At 26.9% G+C, this 19,993-nt stretch overlaps 3 protein-coding genes across 3 annotated transcripts; all 3 read left to right on the top strand.

Moving 5' to 3' along the window:
- The first annotated feature begins 445 nt into the window (after positions 1–445).
- Positions 446–3,800, top strand: LOC122507596 (fibrinogen-binding protein-like). Its single transcript, XM_043620394.1, has 3 exons — positions 446–522; positions 2,985–3,502; positions 3,721–3,800. Exons 1-3 carry the CDS (start codon positions 446–448, stop codon positions 3,798–3,800), a joined length of 675 nt encoding a protein of 224 aa, XP_043476329.1.
- A 5,886-nt stretch (positions 3,801–9,686) lies between these two features.
- Positions 9,687–18,942, top strand: LOC122507595 (putative ATP-dependent DNA helicase Q1). Its single transcript, XM_043620393.1, has 6 exons — positions 9,687–9,965; positions 10,105–10,285; positions 11,528–11,755; positions 17,527–17,593; positions 17,691–18,698; positions 18,927–18,942. Exons 1-6 carry the CDS (start codon positions 9,687–9,689, stop codon positions 18,940–18,942), a joined length of 1,779 nt encoding a protein of 592 aa, XP_043476328.1.
- Positions 18,943–19,019: 77 nt separating this feature from the next.
- Positions 19,020–19,583, top strand: LOC122507594 (protein hunchback-like). Its single transcript, XM_043620392.1, has one exon. It carries the CDS (start codon positions 19,020–19,022, stop codon positions 19,581–19,583), a length of 564 nt encoding a protein of 187 aa, XP_043476327.1.
- Positions 19,584–19,993: the final 410 nt, after the last annotated feature.

Here is a 19,993-nt window from a genome sequence, read left to right as displayed (position 1 = left end):
ATTTCAAAGAAAACTCTCCAAAAATTCTAAGTAGCTTATGCTATAAAGATCTGTCTGCGATGGGTGCAGTATTGTCCGTAAATGAGTTCAACGAACAAACAAATGTTGTACGAAATCATCGTACATTACGTACACTAGCAAAGATGCTTCCAGGAACACGGGAAGAATACGAACAATGCTACTCCAATAATCCTCAAAGCACGATTCAACCTTATGATGGTTCATTATTAAATGTAACTTGTCGTTATAAGGCTATGAGCATTAGTGGACAACGGCCTCAACAACCACAACTATCACGGCTACCTTTCACAATTACTGCTGCTGCAGCAACAACAGCTGGATCATCATCACCAGTATCAGGATCTGCTGAAGCATCAACATCCGAATTTATAAGAACATCGTAACAGCATCTATTGTTCAAGTACCAATAGCAAATCAATCTGCTATGCATCCATTGGTTGTACTTGAACGTATGCCAATTGCTAATTCCTCTCGTCCTCCTCATCATCAACAGCAAAAAAAGTGAAAAGATTTGTCCTGGACGTCGGAGAATTTTACAATTATCAGATGATGACAGCGATAGTAGTGCGATTAATGATGACGAAAATAATGACGAGTAGTGAAGTGTCATTTGTAGTTTAATCGAAATAACAATTGAAAAACTATTGAAAAAGTTAACAATTTTTATTTATATATATATATATATAAATTTTTATAATTGTTCATGTTTGTATGTGTGTATTTATGGTAAATATTTATTTTTATATATATATATATAAAATTACATATATAGAATTACATATTGAGTTCTGCCAAATACGAAATTGCTAATTTAAGAATTTTGTTCAAAACTAACAATTACTTGACACAAAAAAATGAATTTCTTTCTTGAAATAAATATGAGATTACTTCAATGTAATTTTTAATCCACTTGAAACAAATATTTACTTGTATTAACCTTCCTATTTTCTTGAATCAGAATTATATTAGCGTTGAATGAAGTAAAAACTTTTTTAAAAGAAATAAAAAAGTAGATGAGAGTCTCCAGTTGTAAGACACCTCCACTTGTGAGACAGTCAATTTTTTTTAACATGCAATATTAAAAAGCCGATTGGTTTATATAAAAACATTTCTTTTTATATGAACCAACTTTTTTGTGTACGCCGAAGCGGATATATAAACTGTTTTCGATAAATACCAACACTGTGTGTGATAATTGACTAAAAAGCGTTTTTTCAATAAATACAAAGTACTTTTTTTTCAAGTTAATCAATTGGAAAAATTAAATGTAATGCATTTTCTTTTAGTATTTTCCTTATATTTTGTGATGCAATATTGCATTGTTCCAATCTACGATTGAAAATAATAATTTAATTTTCCTTTTTCAAAATAGCGCCAATTTCTGGGTGTGAGACACAACATATCACCAGTTGTGAGACGGTGTCAACACTCATCTGGGCAGCATAAAAAATACGACTTTGCAGGCATACTATTTAAATGTTGTTTTGATTTTTTTTCTAGTATTTTTGGGCATGTCAAGTGGATAAAAGTCAATCGATTCAGAAGAAATCAATTTTAATGCTTTTTTTGAAGCTATTTAATTGTGTTTATTTGATAGTCATATTTTGGCGAATAAATATAAATATTTAGTATATAATAATATATATATTATTAATATATTTAATTATTTCTACTAAACATAACGTTTTAAGTCAAACTTATTAAATTTTAGCAATTTTTAATGAGTGTCTCACAGCTGGAGAAATTTTTTTTTTTTGAAAAAAGCGATGTTCTCGGAAAATGTATCGTAAAATTTTTTGAGTTCATCGAAACACTATACTTTCTTTTAATAAAAGTTGCGTATTTCTGTTACCTTTCGAACGGTGTATTTTATTTACAATTTTGTTTACCCATTTACAATTTACGGGTAAAAAATGAAACCCGTCTCACAACTGGAGACTCTCCCCTACATAAATATTTAAATATAAAGAAAAGAGTGAAAAAAATTTTCAACATACTTTTGAAAATTTGGTAAATAAATGAAAATCTTGTTATAAAACAATTAAAATAAAATATGATTTTTCAATAACAAATTATAATCTGAAAATTATTTTTAATTGTATTTAAAGAAATTGCTGATTCGATTTAAATTTTGACTTATTTCAAATTTTTCCAATTAGAAAATATAACAATTTTTGTTACTATTTTTACTGTTATTCTTAAATTCTATTTTATATTCTTTCTTTCTTTCATATTGGACATTTTTTTCACTCTCACTCTCACTCTCTCGTTTTTTCTATTTACTTTATTTTGGTTTTTTTTTAATTGTTCTTTTCTTTTCATTTACAATTTCTTTCTTCATTTATTTCTATTTAATTCATTCTTTTTATTATCTATAAATTATTTTTCTACTTTAATTTAAGACAATTTAGTATAAAATGAAAAAATTATAAATTTTTTATTATGAAATTTAAAATAAAAATTTATATTATTAATCATTTTTGCATTGTTATCAGGAGTAAATTAATAAGGGCAAAAGTAAAAAAGGGCATCTTTCATCTTACTCTTTTTTAACTTTACAAAATGTTTAATGCTATAAATTTTTAATAGTGCAAATGATGAGGGCAAAAGTAAAAAAGGGTTATCTCTCATTTCGCTCATTATATCATTAAAAATTTTTGAAAAAAAAGAATTTTAAATATATAAAATTAATTTAATAAATTAATTTTATTAAAAATTACTACATTTTTTATTTTTTTTATTTTTTTTTTATCTCAAAATTTTTTTTATTTTTAATATTATCCTAATGATTTTCTTTTTACTTTTTTAATATATCCAACTCTTATTATTTCCTTCCTTTGTTTTTCATTTAATTTTCATCTTCTTTCACTCTTATGTATTTTTTTTCTCACTTTAATTGAGATTCATTGTTTTTAATTTCAGAAATTCTTCCCCTTCTATTTGCAAAAATTGGTGCCTAATAGCCCAACAAAAACTGAAGAGGTAGAAGAAGTAATTGCTGGACCATCAACCTCATTCACGACGAACAGAAAACGAAAGACCGACAATGACACTTACAATGACAGAAGTAAAATTAAAATGAAAAAAAATAATATTATTCACGACAGTGACGACAGTGATGACGCCAACGACACTGTTGTGAATAATAATAAAATTAAAATTCCCCAAAATGACGAAACTGACGTGGACAGTGACGACAGTTATTTTGTTACAATTAAGGACAGTGACACTACCAGTGATGACGAACCGATTTTTAAAATTAAAAAAGACAAAAACACTGACAGTACTGATGACACAGACACTGACAGTACTACTGACAATATTGACACTGACGATGAGGAAAAATATTATAAACGTGTAGAAAAATTCACAAGCAAATTAGTAAAAAATGTGGATTTCTACTACAAAAAAGGAATGCGGATTCCGCTTGGCAATTTCCGGAAGATATTGCACAAGAAAAATAAGAGAAAGAAGCAGAAGAGTAAAGCATACTCTAAAATAAATGGAAGGTTATATCAGCCCGAGGAAATGTTAAAATTTTTTAAATATTTCCTCAAGCAGAAAGAGTTGAATGTAACCAAGTCACATTTAACTGCTCTCTCGAATGTAAGTTTAATTTTTAATGTTTTTTTCTACCCATATTTAATTCAAATTTTTAATCCAATTTTTTTTAAAATTCTATCTTTATTTATGTTTCAGACCTTGGAAAATCGGACAATCCAATCTATCAAAACATTTTTATATTCACGATTAAAAAAGCACTACCGAACATTAATTAAAGATGCAAAGTTAACAAAAGGGGAAAAAAAAATTTATTTACAAAATGTAAAGAATATTACAAAGAATAAAAAGAAATTTTCTTTTTTCTTTTTGCAAAAATTTTCTTTTTCATTTTATTTTAATTGCTCGTAATAAATGTTTGGTAGTGTTTTTTATTATTGTTTTTTCTTTTTCTTTTTTTTTTTTTGCTGAGAAGAAAATTGTCTACTTCTTTTTGTAATTTCATGTTTTCTTTATTTTTAATTAAAAATGTGAATTTTCTTTTTTCCGTATTATCTATTTCTTTATTAGTTTTCTAATTAATTTTGTTTTTCTTTTGTTTCTTTTATTATAATTCATTCCTTTTTCGTTGTTAATTTATTTAAAATTTTTGATAATTGTTAAATTTTTTTTTCAAATTTTTTCTGTTTAATAAGATATCGATAATTTTTTTCAATTTATTTATTTTTTTTAAAAACATTCTTATGATATGAAAAATGTATTAGTTTTTGTAGAAAATTGAATTTCAATAACTTCATGAAATGTTAAGATTTTGTTGTTCATTGAGTTTGTAAAACGTCGTATGGAAAAAGTTTCTGTAAATATAGATGTTTTTAATGTATGAAACAGAAATTCTAATTCGTCTACTTAAAGTGTAAATAATGTATTTTTTTCTATGTTTTTGCTACATTTATTCTTTATATAAATTATATTGTTGAATAGTAATTGAATTTTTTTACAATAAGAAGAAAATAAAAAAAATGTTGATTTCTAAAAATATAATTTCATATTTAAATGATATTTTCATTGTATCCTATCAATAAATTTTTTTTAATTAAATAATTTATATTTCTTCCTTTTTTTTCTCGTTATTGTTGTGTTTATCGTGATTGTTATTTTATGTAATGTCTGTTTGCTTTCATTTTTTTTTTCAAATTTTCTTTTTCTTTCTTCTCTTTTCAATTATTTTATTTATGATATTTTTTTAAAATAATAATTGAAAACATAATTTCATTAGAAATTATTCCAATAACATCTTTTAAAGTTATTTTAATATTTATCAGGTTTTGAATTGTCTATGTTTAAAAATATTTACAAAGAGATGAAAATTTAAAGAGAATAAGAGAAAATATAATATATAGATGAAATGATTGAAAGAGACTAAAAAACAAATTTACAGTAAATGAAAAACAAGAAGTAAACTGACAATATTTTCATCGAATCGAAATTGTTTCCATATACAGAGTTTTATTTATAAAATATTTTCAAAATCAAAATACATGAAACTTAAAGAATACAATTGGAATAAACTTTTATTGTATAATAAAGTTTTCTCATTGTGAATGCAAATAAGAGTGATTACATTTTTTTTAAAAATTGAATATTTAATTTTGTCATGAAACGTTTAAAGCTGGTTTTTTATATGGAATGAAAATATATATATATATATATATATATATATATACATTCTCTCTTTTTCTTTTTCTTTCTCTGTTTCTCACTCATTTATTCTCTCTCTCTCTCTCTCTCTCTCTCTCTCTCTCTCTCTCTTTTGTTTCTTTTGTTTCTTTTGTTTCTCTCTTTCTCTCTTTTTTTCTCTTTCTCTCTCTCTCTTTCTCTCTTTCATTCCTTTTCGTTTTATCGTAAATACCATTCAAAAATTACATGATACCATTTTGTGTGAGTGTTGTTATTCTCACCACATTTTGTTCCTTTCTTTATTTTCAATGTCATTGCTTATAACAGTAGTGCTACGTGATTTTAATAATAAGAAACATTTCCTTATTGGTACATTTCACTCTCAGTTATTCGTTTTTGTGCAGCGATATAAAAAAAATTTATTCATCTACATTTTTCATTAATAATTGTAAGTAAGAAGAAGAATTTTTTATTAAAATTTATTAAATAAAACTATTAATTGTTAATAAATTAAAAAGTTTATTTATATGTTATAAACATTTTATGTGAATTTTAGTAATTCATTAGTAAAATTTGATAATTCTACTAATTGAAAAGTTAAAATTTTTACTAATTCAGATTGAGAGAGTATGATTATTAATAATTTTATATTATTAAAATATTGCAAAAGTATACAAGCATTTTAATTAAAATTAAAAAAAAGGAATTGAAACTTGTATAGTATATAAGAAAATAATTAGTTAATCAGAATTTATTTATAAAAACGTTTAATGATTAAAATTCTTGAATGAATGTATATATATATAATATAACTATATATACCTATATATAAATTATTTTCTGTATTAAAAGTGTTAATTTCAAAATTGGTTTATTCAATTTTCTTTTCGTCTATGAAATACTTCAATTTGTACCAATTCAAATAGGTTCTTGTTGTGGCTTGTGCAGTTTTTTCTCTTAAAAAAATTTTTTTTCTCTTTTTTTTAAAATAAAGTTTTTACAATTCCTTTTTATTTTAAAAGCTATTATTGATAATGAAAATCAATGTTTATTTTAGTTATTTGATAATTTTTTTTATTTAAGAGGTTTGATTAGAATTCCTAGCTATATTTACAGCTGTGTTTAATTAATTTCATTAAGTAAACACGCCAAAATTTTTGTAAAATTAAAAGGTCAGTTGAAGTAGAAAACAAATGAATTTTACATCACATTCAATGGCTTTTGTCTCTATGGCTTTTTCACCCCCCAAGATCAGTTTTTCTAAAAGCTATAATAAATTTTAAATTCAGTTAAACGACTTGTATAATTAACCTATAAATTTATATTAGTATTATTATTACTTTTAAAAACGATATTAGCGATTATGTTTTCTGCACTGTCTTACGATTTATTTTTAACAATTGGCCGTTTGTCAACACTTCCTTCAAATTATTTTCTTTACGTAAATAATAAGTACAATTAGTAAAAAAATTCAAAAGATTTGTCAATAATATTAATTGTGAAAATAAAATTTTATAAAAAAATATAAAGTGTAGATAAAAGAATAGTATTAAAATTAATAAAAGTGTGTGGTTGGTTAAAACCGGTGGCATGGCCAAAAATGGTACATCTACCCTAAATTTCATCATAGAATAATCCTTTATTCATTTCAATATTTTTCTTGAAAAACTTTTCTTTTCTCAATTGAGGAGCTGGATTCTATAACCGGCTCTTCGCTCGAACTCACGCAGAAGATAGTCCCTTCGTCAGCTATGTCATGAAAATTTAAAAACTCAAAAAAAAAATATTTAAAAATTATGACGTTGTAGAGGAGAAAAAAATACATCTTTTTTCTATTTACAATTTTTTTCTAGAATGCAAGTTATTAATACTAAAAAATAAAAACTAAAAATTTTTTTCTGAAAAATTAATTACCTTTTGATAAATATATCGTCATTTCTCAGTCAAATATTAATGAAATGAACCGATTTTTTTTAGGCTTGCACAATATACCTTACCGAAGCCCACAAGCCAAAGTAAAGTCCAAAAAAACAAATTGTTTATTAATTATTAATTTTGAAAGTTGTTATTTACAACAAAAGGAATTTCAATTTTCAACGAGAAAAAGTATGCGACGAAATTTCACATTATGAAAACTTCTCGCGAGAAAGTTTTTTTTTTATTATTCAGGAAGTTTTTCCAAAAAGAATTAAACTGATTCGATGAGAAATAAAGAAAATAAAAGAAAAATAGCGAAACAGTATTTTCGTTCGCAGCGAAAACCCTGTTCGGCAGCCATGTTTGTCATATGACTTGTAACGTACGCACGCACACATTTCTATTTTACACAGCAGCGTGAGTGTGTGAGCGTGCGTAAGCTACGAGTCATATGATAAACATGGCTGCCGAACAGGGTTTTCGCTGCGAATGAAAATACTGTTTCGCTATTTTTCTTTTATTTTCTTTATTTCTCATCGAATCGGTTTAATTCTTTTTGGAAAAACTTCCTGAATAATAAAGGAAAAACTTTCTCGCGAGAAGTTTTCATAATGTGAAATTTCGTCGCATACTTTTTCTCGTTGAAAATTGAAATTCCTTTTGTTGTAAATAACAACTTTCAAAATTAATAATTAATAAACAATTTGTTTTTTTGGACTTTACTTTGGCTTGTGGGCTTCGGTAAGGTATATTGTGCAAGCCTAAAAAAAATCGGTTTATTTCATTAATATTTGACTGAGAAATGACGATATATTTATCAAAAGGTAATTAATTTTTCAGAAAAAAAATTTTTAGTTTTTATTTTTTAGTATTAATAACTTGCATTCTAGAAAAAAATTGTAAATAGAAAAAAGATGTATTTTTTTCTCCTCTACAACGTCATAATTTTTAAATATTTTTTTTTTTGAGTTTTTAAATTTTCATGACATAGCTGACGAAGGGACTATCTTCTGCGTGAGTTCGAGCGAAGAGCCGGTTATAGAATCCAGCTCCTCAATTATCAAAAGATTTTAATGGCTGAGAAAATGCCAATGAAATCGTCGTAATGTCGTTGCCATTTCGTAATTTACCAATCAGTCAATAATAACACTATAAAGTAACATCATCATCATCATCATTACAAAAGTTTTTAAAAATATGGACTCCTTTTGTTGAAAAAAGATTAATTTTTGGAAATTTTAAATTTGAAAATTAAAAATTTTTGAAACTTTGAAGACAATTTTTTTCCATTCAAGTTTTAAATGAAAGATAATGTTGCAATTGAAAAATGTGTTTTTTTACAGTTAACCCTCCATCCGTCGCACCTTTTTTTGTAACGCGATCCGTCGCAGGTGAGGGAAATTCTCACCCTCATAAATTAGTCCAAACTTGTTCTAAAATGCCAAATTTTTTTTTGAATGTTCATTAGAATTTCTAAACAACCTATTGGCAGTAAAATTAACTTTTATTTCCTGTTAATTATTTAAATAAAAAATTAATGACAAATGAAATCGAGTATACGCGGTCAGTCGCATGGTGAGAAGTTCCCTCACTTCACGTAAAAAATCCCCGACATTTGCTGCTTTCAAATTCAATAAGAAAGAAATTAAAATATAAAAAAACACCAAAATTGTTTTAATGTAAAGAAGAAGAGTGCCGTAAAAGGTACTGAGAATATGAAATTATAATTTTTTGTATTTTAAAAGTTATAAATAAAAAAAGAAACTGGGTGAGGGAAATTCTCACCATGCGACGGATGGAGGGTTAATAACACAAGAAATTGACAATTTCATCATCAAAATTCATGTAAATCGACGCCTCCCGTTCATATAATGTTTATTGTAAAACAAATGCAAGATCATTCTTATTCAGTTTTTAGTGCAAGACAATTCTTATTCGATTTTCCGTGCAATAAAATGCTTATTCAAAATTCTATGCTAAAAAGTACAATCTGAAATTAGCTTACACTATGAGTTTTATAAAATTTTTAATTGAATATAATTTTTAATTACAATTGCTTAAACAATATTTCTTAATACGTAAGAGATAATCAAGTATTAAATTTTCTAATAACAATAGATATGCACTGAAATTCTCAGAAATTTAATTGCAATTTAATATTAAAAAGATGATTTAGGGTTACATTTATTGTTCTGTCAATAGCAATTGTTTTGCACACAATTTTGAATAAGCATTTTATTGCACGGAACATCGAATAAGAATTGTCTTGCACTAAAAACTCAATAAGAATGATCTTGCATTTGTTTTTCAATAAGCATTATATGAACGGAAGGCGTCGAAATATTGAAAAAATAAATGAAAAAAACAAAAATTGACAATTAAACTGTATTTGTATGAAGAAGGTCAATTTAGAATCTTAATTGAAATATTTATTTTCATTCTAGTGTTGAATTAATAAATGAAATTGCTAAATTGTAATATTTAATTCGTATGTTAATTTTAATAGTTTAAATATTTAAACATTTTTTTTCTTGTTTTATTTTTCAGTATAAGAAGCAAATAAAATCGTAATGGCGCAACAATTATGGATTAGGAAATTGAAAGATAAATTTCGTATAAATAAATTTAGAAAGTTTCAAGAAGAAATCATTACCAATATTAAAAATGGTAATGATGGATTATTTGTGATGCCAACAGGAAGTGGTAAATCGTTATGCTTTCAATTTCCTACGTATCTCGACAATTACGATGACAATGGTAATGCTGTCATTAATAAACGAACAGCAATTATCATTTCGCCATTACTTGCTCTTATAGAAGATCAGGATAACTATCTACAACAGTTACGCGTAAGAGATTATATTTTTATAAAGATTTTCAAATATAAATTTTTATTACAATTTGAAAAGTTAAAAAATTTATTATATAACTTTTTTTCTTAAAATAATTAATTTTTTTTTCTATTAAATTTTCACTTTTATTTTCTAGTTTCACACATTAAAAGTGACGGGCAGCAATTCAGAAGCTAATGCATTGTTGGAGGATAATTTTTCAAGGGCAGATAAAATCAATGATATTGATTTCATTTTTATAACGCCAGAAAAATTATTTAAAGATGAGGAAGTGTTGAAGCAATTGCAGAAGGCAAATAAATGGGAAAAATTATCGCGTATAATTATAGATGAAATCCATTGCATGATGGATTGGGGTTGTCCTTTCAGAAATTCTTATCTCAAATTAAAACATCTGAAAATGTATTTTCCTCGAATCCAAATTTGTGGATTTTCAGCAACAATTACACGCAATGAAATTCCAGAATTACAAAGCATGTTGAAACTTGACCAAAATTGCATTGTGTAAGCTACTTTTTTCTGTATATAATTTTATTTAAAAATTAAAGTAAAATATTTCTAAATATTCTACTTTTTAAATTATCAATAATAACAATAATACTAATAAAGTTATTTTAGTTTTTTGTTTTAATTTATATACAGATTGTTTGGAGATTTGTATAGGTCAAATTTAAGATTTTCGCTAAATTTCAACATCAAAGAAAAAAATAGAGGTATGGAAATTCTTCATTTGATGCAAGAAAAATATAATAATAGGGAATCTGGTATTATATATTGTGCAAAAATCGAAGATACCGAAAGATACTCTGAATTATTAAAGTGTAATAAATATACGTGTGAACAATATCATGCAAAATTGTCGACATCAAAAAGGAATAAGATTTTCCTTGATTGGAAGAGTAATCGTATTCAAGTTTTGTGCGCGACAATAGCATTAGGTATGGGTATTGATAAATCAGACACCCGATTTGTTATAAACACCACAGTTTCCAATTCTCTGGCAAATTATTGCCAAGAGACAGAAAGAGTTGGTCGCGATAACATTCCGGGTGATTGCATTTTATTTTACCACTACGAGGATATCTTTGCAAAAATGAAGTTATTCATTAGTGATCGCTCGTATAGTGAGGAAATGAAAGATAAATATATAAAAGAAATGCTGTTATTACTAGGATACTGTGAAAATCAACAGCAATGTTGATATAAATTTATAATTAAACATTTTGATCCTCTTGCAGAAAAATCCTTGGATCCAAATTGGAAATGTCATAACTGTAATATTTGCAAAAAAATATTTCTTGCAAATAAACACCGTATTGACGTTTCTAAGCTTGCGAGAGAGATGGAAAATTTTATTAAAAATTTAGAAAACACATATGTTCCTAAAAAGAGACTAAGTGTCAATGATTTTGTACCTTTTCTTTTGGGGAAGACGACAACGACAAATAGACTGCCGCACTTTTGTCAAAATGTAAATTTCGGATGCCTGACCTCTTGGAAAGATGGACAAATTTGGCGATTATTTGACACTCTATTGGGTAATGGTGTCTTATCATTAGATTTTTCACCACATCCAATGGAAAGAAATTCGATCAATACAGATCATTCAGTGATGATCACTGCAGCAAATAATCACCATGCTCAACCCTCCGTGTTGGTCGAGCAACAACAAGGTCATATTGCCAATGTCACCCAGGCCGTTACCATCGCAGACGATCCTCCTCAACAACAACAGCCGCCAATTGTTGAGGAGGATAATATTCCAAACAGAGATCGTTTAAAGGCAAGTATTTTTAAAAATTTAAATTTAAAAAACAATTTGTTGAAAAGAAATGGAAAAAAAATTGATTAATTAATTTCAAACTTGATTTTTAATCTTTTCTTTGTTTGTTTGTTTTTTTTGTTTCAGATCCATTTCATTCTCACAAAAAAAGAGTTGGAGTACTTTAAAAAAAAACTTATACATATACAAACATATTTACATACAAGTAAACACACTTGTATACATTTCTTCTTCATATGGGAAATGATGGGCAATAATATTTTTGAGTCGCTTCTCGACCACTGAACGTAGTAGACGCGTCTCTTCAAATTTATATCAATCTTTTTCTATTCTTCTTTTCCAAAAATTGTAATTAAAAATAAATTCAGTGTTTGTGTATCTGTGCGTATATATTAATTAACAAAAAAACAAAAAAAAAACTAAAAACAAAAATAAAAAAAATTTGGTGTTTCATTGCTTCTCGTAGAAATAAAATAACTTTTTCTTCATCTTCTTCTTCGACTTTTACGTGTGTGTGTTTTTTTTTTATAATTTCTTCGAGAAAGACAATCTTCATAAGGATATCTATTTGTGTGTGTATTTGTTTTTATTTATTAAAAAACAATTTTGGATTAATATCGAGAAATAATACATCGAACTGTAAGTACTAATAAAATTTAGTAATTTTTTTTTTAATTAATATTATTTAATAAAATGTCAAAACATTATTTCTCTCATTATATTATGTTTATTTTTTCTTCTTTTTTCTCTCTTTATTACTCTCTCTTTCTCTCTCTCTCTCTCTCTCTCTCTCTCTCTCTCTCTCTCTCTCTCTCTCTCTCTCTCTCCTCTCTCTCTCTCTCTCTCTCCTCTCTCTCTCTCTCTCTCTCTCTCTCTCTCTCTCTCTCCTCTCTCTCTCTCTCTCTCTCTCTCTCTCTCTCTCTCTCTCTCTCTCTCTCTCTCTCTCTCTCCTCTCTCTCTCTCTCTCTCTCTCTCTCTCTCTCCTCTCTCTCTCTCTCTCTCTCTCTCTCTCTCTCTCTCTCTCTCTCTCTCTCTCTCTCTCTCTCTCTCTCTCTCTCTCTCTCTCTCTCTCTCTCTCTCTCTCTCTCTCTCTCTCTCTCTCTCTCTCTCTCTCTCTCTCTCTCTCTCTCTCCTCTCTCTCTCTCTCTCTCTCTCTCTCTCTCTCTCTCTCTCTCTCTCTCTCTCTCTCTCTAATTAAATAAATGGTGCACTATTTTTTTCGTCTTTTTAATTCAGAAAATAAAATAAATTGTAAAAATTAAATTTAATTGAAAAGACGAAAACTTTGAATAGGGGAAAAAAAATTTTGGAAAATTCAAATTTTTTTTATTAAAGAAAAATTCCATTTTTTTTCTAAATTAAAACATTTAAATGGTGCACAATTTTTTTTTTCATTCTTTTTAATTCAGGAAATGGAATAAATTGTAAAAATTAAATTTAATTGAAAAGACGTCAATTTTCAATTGGAAAAAATTTGAAAAATTCCATTTTTTTTTCTAAATTAAAACATTTAAATGGTGCACAATTTTTTTTTATTCTTTTTAATTCAGGAAATGGAATAAATTGTAAAAATTAAATTTAATTGAAAAGACGTCAATTTTCAATTGGAAAAAATTTGAAAAATTCCATTTTTTTTCTAAATTAAAACATTTAAATGGTGCACAATTTTTTTTTTTCATTCTTTTTAATTCAGGAAATGGAATAAATTGTAAAAATTAAATACCAACAAAAACATCTTTGCTGCAAAAATTTACGCCAAGTAAAAATTTTGGAAATGTCGAAATAATTAGTGAAATAAAAATTTACCAAGTAAAATTTGTAACGAATGTATTCAATTGTAACAAATGTAGAATTTAATTTAATTATTAACATAATCTTGATAAAAAATTTTTATTTGAAGCAATTTTAAGATCTTGGCCTCAATACTTTCATTAATTATGAGTTGGAAACATTATTGAGGCCAAGATCTTAAAATTGCTTCAAATAGAAATTTTTTATCAAGACAAACAATTGGATTTCATTAGCTGATTATGTTAATAATTAAATTAAATTCTACATTTGTTACAATTGAATATATTCGTTACAAATTTTACTTGGTAAATTTTTATTTCACTAATTATTTCGACATTTCCAAAATTTTTACTTGGCGTAAATTTTTGCAGCAAAGATGTTTTTGTTGGGATTGAAATACTTTTTGCATCATAATTAAATTCTAGGGACTTTTATAAAACTGTTTAGTAGTTCAGGCTCTACATTTATCTAGATGTCAAATCCAATTTTTTAGAGAAAAATATAAATATTTCAATATTTGTATTTTTCTAAAAACGTAAAATTTTTTGATATTTAGACAAACGCAGAGACTAAACTTGTAAACGGATATGTGAAATATTCTAGATTATTGTTAATTGTGTTAAAATTTCAATATATATTGCAAGAAATTCAAATACACTTTGTATTTTTTGAAAAATTTCAATTTTTCTCAAAAAAATTGAATTTTTCGACATTTAGACAAACGTAGAGACTAAATTACTAAAAACAGATTTGCAAAATATTCTAGAATATTATTGATTGTAGTATAATCTTGATATATATTGCAGGAAATTTGAATACATTAAAAAGTTTAATCTCAACGGTTGTCTAAATATCAAAAAATTTTATTTTTTTTAGAAAAATCAAAATTTTTCAAAAAATACAAAGTGTATTAAAATTTCCTGAAATGTATATCGAGATTTTAATCTAAAATTGGAAAATTCAATTTTTTTTATTAAAGAAAATGGAATTTTTTTTTTTTAAATTCTTTCTTTTTTATTTTTCTTCTTTTTTTTCCTCCTTGTTGTAGAGTCATTTTTTTAATTATCTTTATTGATTAATTGTTTCAATTGTAACATTTAATTTTCAACATTTCAAAATATCTAAAAAAAAATTTTCTTCTTTCTTTTTTTTTTTAGTATAAGCAGCAAGTAAATTCACAATAGCACAACAATTGTGGATTGGGAAATTGAAAAACAAATTCAACTTGAATAAATTTAGAGGGCCCCAACTTGACATCATTACCAATATTATAAATGGTAATGATGGACTATATGTTATGCCAACGAGAGGTGGCAAATCATTATGTTTTCAATTTCCCACATACGTGGAAAATTATGATGACAATGGTGGTCATGCTGACAATAAACGGACAGCAATCATAATTTCTCCACTACTTGCTCTTATAGAAGATCAAGATAATTATCTTCAAATGTTGCACGTAAGTAATTTTATATATATTTTTATAAAAAATTTAAAAAATTAAATTATTTATATATATAAAAATTTAAATTCTATCAAGTGTATTTATTTTTTTATTAAAGTAACATTTTCATTTATTTTCTCATTTCACGCTCTTGTTGTATGTGATGTAAAAGTATCCATTAAAAAAAAAAAAAAAAAAAAATTCAAGTGGAATAAATGTAAACGAAATTTAAATCTTTTTTTTTTTTTTTTTTTTTATAATGATGAAAAGTGAATATCTTTTAGAAATTTTAATAAATTATCATTCAACTTGATAAAAAAAAAAAAATTTCAAGGTTGCTCAATGAAAATCTAAAATTGTATTTTTAAATTTTAAAATGGTTGGATCCATTGGGGCGTATGAACGTAAAAATAATATTTTTAAAAATTGTTCAAAATGCCTTAATCTGGCTACAATTAAGGTTTTTTTAAAAACACTGAATACCAATTTTAGAGTCAAATTTTCAAAATGGCTGATGAACTTGAAAATATTTTTAAAAAATGATGGAATTTTCAAAAAAAAAATTTTTCTTCATACCTCGGTCGAAAGTACGTATTTCCCGCTGCGATTTCGCAGCAGAAAGTTAAACATTTGTGCTTTGGCTGATTTTCATACCCAACCTCTATTACAGCGGGAGTAAAAGAATTCTCTGTCGGTAAAAACACCACTGTCGGTAAATAAGAAAATTTCGAGTTCAATGACAATTTAACGAGTAATTGTTATCGCAATATAAAATGAGAAAAAAAATTATCAAGAAAACTTTTTATACTTTATAAATTTATTATCCACAAGCTCTGAATATTGAAATGAACGAAATCTTTTGCTGATATAATTATTTTCAAAAATTATTTTAATAAACATTAAAAACAAAAATAAAATAATTAATAATTTTGTAATTTCTTTTTTAATACGTACCAAAATGATATTATAAAATTGTAATAATTTGAAGAAATAATGAAAGTGTTTTCATTATAGAATGTTTAGAATTTTAGAAACATAGAATTAATTTTGTACCACCAGAAAAATTCTTTTGAAAATATAATATTAATTTATCTTTCACATTTTTTTTCGTGCCTGCCCCCGACCAGAAGCACTCGCTTCGCTCGTGCATCAAATGTCGGGGCAGGCGAATATTGTTTGCAAGAGAGAGACAGAGAAAAAACCAGAGCTTCACGAGTGTCCGCTAGAGGCGTTGAAGCGAGGAGCAAAAGTAAATAAAGATGGCCGGCTGTCAAATGAAACTCGATTGCAATTTTCTTAAAAAATAAATTACCCAGCGTACTTTCGACCGCATATAAAGAAAAATAGTATACATTACACGGGCAGAAATTCGAAAGCCCTAAACTACGCGATAATGCCCTCGGCTTCGCCTCGGGCATCATTTCGCGCAGTGCAGGAATTTCGAACTTTCTGCCCTTATAATGTAATATACTATTTTTTTTTATCAAATTTTCTTTTTCAAAGAGGACCTAATTTCCTTTTCTGTGTAATATTTACATTGCCAAATTAATGAAATTATAAAATAGAAGCAAATTTATTCAATTATATTCTTTTAAAATGTAGTTCAAGTTTTTTTTTACATTTACCCCTAATTTTCAAATTCTCTGATGTAAATGTAAACACTTGATAATTTACCAAGTAAATTGACGAAAATAAAAAATCAAAATCAATTTTTGTTGTGGCATTAAAAAGGAAGAATTACATTTTTTTATTTTGATTTTTAAATTTAAATTTTTATGCAAATGCGAGACAAAATACTGAAAGAGAAAAACTTTGATTTTCAATCTTTTTTACATTAAAAGATAACTTACACTATGGCATTGCCAATTGTCAAAATAAAATATTGGCAATACTCAAAACATGATGTATAGATTAGCTTAGATAAAAATATTGATGTCGTACTTGTGTATTTTCAAGTTTGTAAATTTAGCTGAAACATGTACTGTTTACATTTATTTCATGTGTTTACATTTACACCAAAAAGAATCCTATATTTCTTTTTAAATTTGATTATTATTTTTTTTCCTCAAATGATTATAGTCTACATTTTTATAATCTCTTGAAAATTTATTAAAAATTAATTGAATAGTTTTTAAAGAAAATTAAAAAATTTTACACACTTGACCCTCCAAACAAATTTTTTTTTTCTCTAAAAAGTTGATTTTAAAAAAAAAATTTCATTTTCATTTTTTATTTTTTAGTTTCATACATTGAAAGTAACGGGTGACAATCCGGAGGCAGAAAAATTGTTATTTGATAATTTTTCAACGGCGGAAAAAATCAATAAAATTGATTTTTTTTTATAACGCCAGAAAAATTATTCAATAATGAAAAAATTTTGGAACAATTGCGGAAGGCATATGACTGGGGAAAATTATCGCGTGTAATAATTGATGAAATCCATTGCATGTTGGATTGGGGATGTACATTCAGAGATTCTTATCTCAAATTAAGAGATCTGAAAACGTATTTTCCCCAAATACAAATTTGCGGATTTTCAGCAACAATAACTCGTGATGAAATTCCCCTATTACAAACAGAATTGCAACTCGACCAAAATTGCATTGTGTAAGTTGTATTGTTTATTTTAATAACTTTTTTTCTATTTAATTTTTTTTTTAAAGTAAAAAAAAAGAGTAAAAGAAATTATCCGTTTGATCAAAAGAAATTATAATGATGGGGAATCGGGAATTATTTATTGTGGGACAATTGAAGATACCGAATATTACAAAGAATTACTAAGAATGAATGAAATTTCTTGTAAACGGTACCATGCAAAATTGTCGAAACAAGACAAGAATGAGATTTTCCTTCGATGGAAGGAGAATGTTATTCAGGTTTTGTGCGCGACAATAGCATTAGGTATGGGTATTGATAAATCAGACACCCGATTTGTCATCAACACCACAGTTTCCAATTCTCTGGCAAATTATTGCCAAGAGACGGGAAGAGTTGGTCGCGACAACATTCCGGGTGATTGCATTTTATTTTACCACTACGAGGATATCTTTGCAAAAATGAAGTTATTCATTAGTGATGGCTCGTATACTCGAGAAATGAAAGTAAAACATATAAAAGAAATGCTGTTATTACTAGGATACTGTGAAAATCAACAGCAATGTCGATATAAATTTATAATTAAACATTTTGATCCTCTTGCAGAAAAATCTTTGGATCCAAATTGGCAATGTCGTAACTGTGATATTTGCAAAAATATATTTCTTCCACATAAACACCGTATCGACATTTCTAAGCTTGCAACAGACATGAAAAGTTTAATTATAAATTTGGAAAACACAAAAATTCCTAGAAATAAGAGACTTAACATCAACGATTTTGTACCTTTTCTTTTGGGGAAGACGACAACGACAAACAGACTGCCGCACTTTTGTCAAAATGTAAATTTCGGATGTCTCACCTCTTGGAAAGATGGACAAATTTGGCGATTATTTGCCAATCTATTGGGTTTAGGTGTCTTATCATTAGATTTTTCACCAGACCCAATGGAAAGAAATTCGCTCAATAAAAATCATTCAGTGATGATCACTGCAGCAAATCATCACAATGCTCAACCTCCCGTGTTGGTCGAGCAAAGTCATATTGCCAATGTCACCCGGGCCGTTACCATCGCAGACGATCCTCCTCAACAACAACCGCAACAACAACAGCAGCAGCAACAACAACAACAGCCGCAGCAGCAACAACAACAACAACAGCCGCAAATTGTTGAGGAGGATAATATTCCAAATGGAGGTCGTTTAGAGGCAAGTATTTTTAAAAATTTTAATTTAAAAAAAAATTTGTTGAAAAGAAATGAAAAAAAAAATTGATTAATTCATTTCAATTAATTTCAAACTTGATTTTTAATCTTTTCTTTATTTGCTTGTTTTTTTTGTTTCAGATACATTTTATTCTAACAAAGAACGAGTTGAAATATTTTAAAAAGAAAACTCCAAAAGTTCTAAGTAGCTTATGCTACAAGGAACTATCTGCGATGGGTTCAGTATTGTCGGTAAATAAGTACAATGAGCAAACCAATGCTGTACGCAATCATCGTAGATTGCGTATGGAAGAATACCAACAATGCTGCTCCAATAATCCACAAAACACTATTCAGCCTTATGACAATGCATTATTGAATGTAACTCGTCAATACAAGGCTTTGAGCATTATTGGAGAACGGCCGCAACAACCACAACCACCAGAGGCCCCACCAGCAATTCCTGCTGCTGCTGCTGCTGCCACACCAATATTGGCTGAACAAACACTTACAACACCTACAACACCTACAGCACCTACAGCACCTACAGCACCTCCAACGCTTACAACACTTACAACACCTACAACACCTGCAGCAGCAGCACCTGCAACAACTCGAGTACGAATAGCAATTCAATTTGCTATGCAGCCCTTTGTTGTACTCGAACGTCTGCCAATTGCTGGTCCCTCTCGTCCTCGTCATCAACCGGAAAGTGTTAAAAGTTTAAAAATTTGTCCTGGACGTCGGAGAATTTTAGAATTCTCCAATAGTGACGACAGTAGCGATGATAGTGATTGATGAAGAAAACAATTATGAGTAGTGGAGTGTGGTTTGTGGTTTTTTAAAAATACTATTAAAAATTGTTTTAAAAAAGTGAAAATTTTTTTTTCAAATTTTTTTTTAAATTTTATTTAATTGATTTTAGAGTTACTTTATCTATTCAAAAATAATTTGTCACAAAAAAATTATTACTTTAAAGATTTTGAAGCCGCTGAAATTTTTCAAAAACAGTTGTTGATGACGACGACGACGACAAACAATAATGGCATTATATTTTTATATTAATTAAAGATGTAGATGCATAAATGTTTTCAACAAAATTTAAAATCAAGAAATTGACATTTAAAAAAATTGCTCTTTTTAAATTATTCATCTTTTTATTTTTATTTTGATTTTTTTTAAAATAAAAAAATTGAAAAGAAGAAAAA

The sequence above is a fragment of the Leptopilina heterotoma genome, unplaced genomic scaffold (assembly GCF_015476425.1).
Source record: "Leptopilina heterotoma isolate Lh14 unplaced genomic scaffold, ASM1547642v1 Lhet_475, whole genome shotgun sequence".
Lineage (NCBI taxonomy): Eukaryota > Metazoa > Arthropoda > Insecta > Hymenoptera > Figitidae > Leptopilina > Leptopilina heterotoma.
The sequence above is the reverse complement of the archived record's forward strand: the minus strand, read 5'-3'. Positions and strand labels throughout refer to the sequence as shown.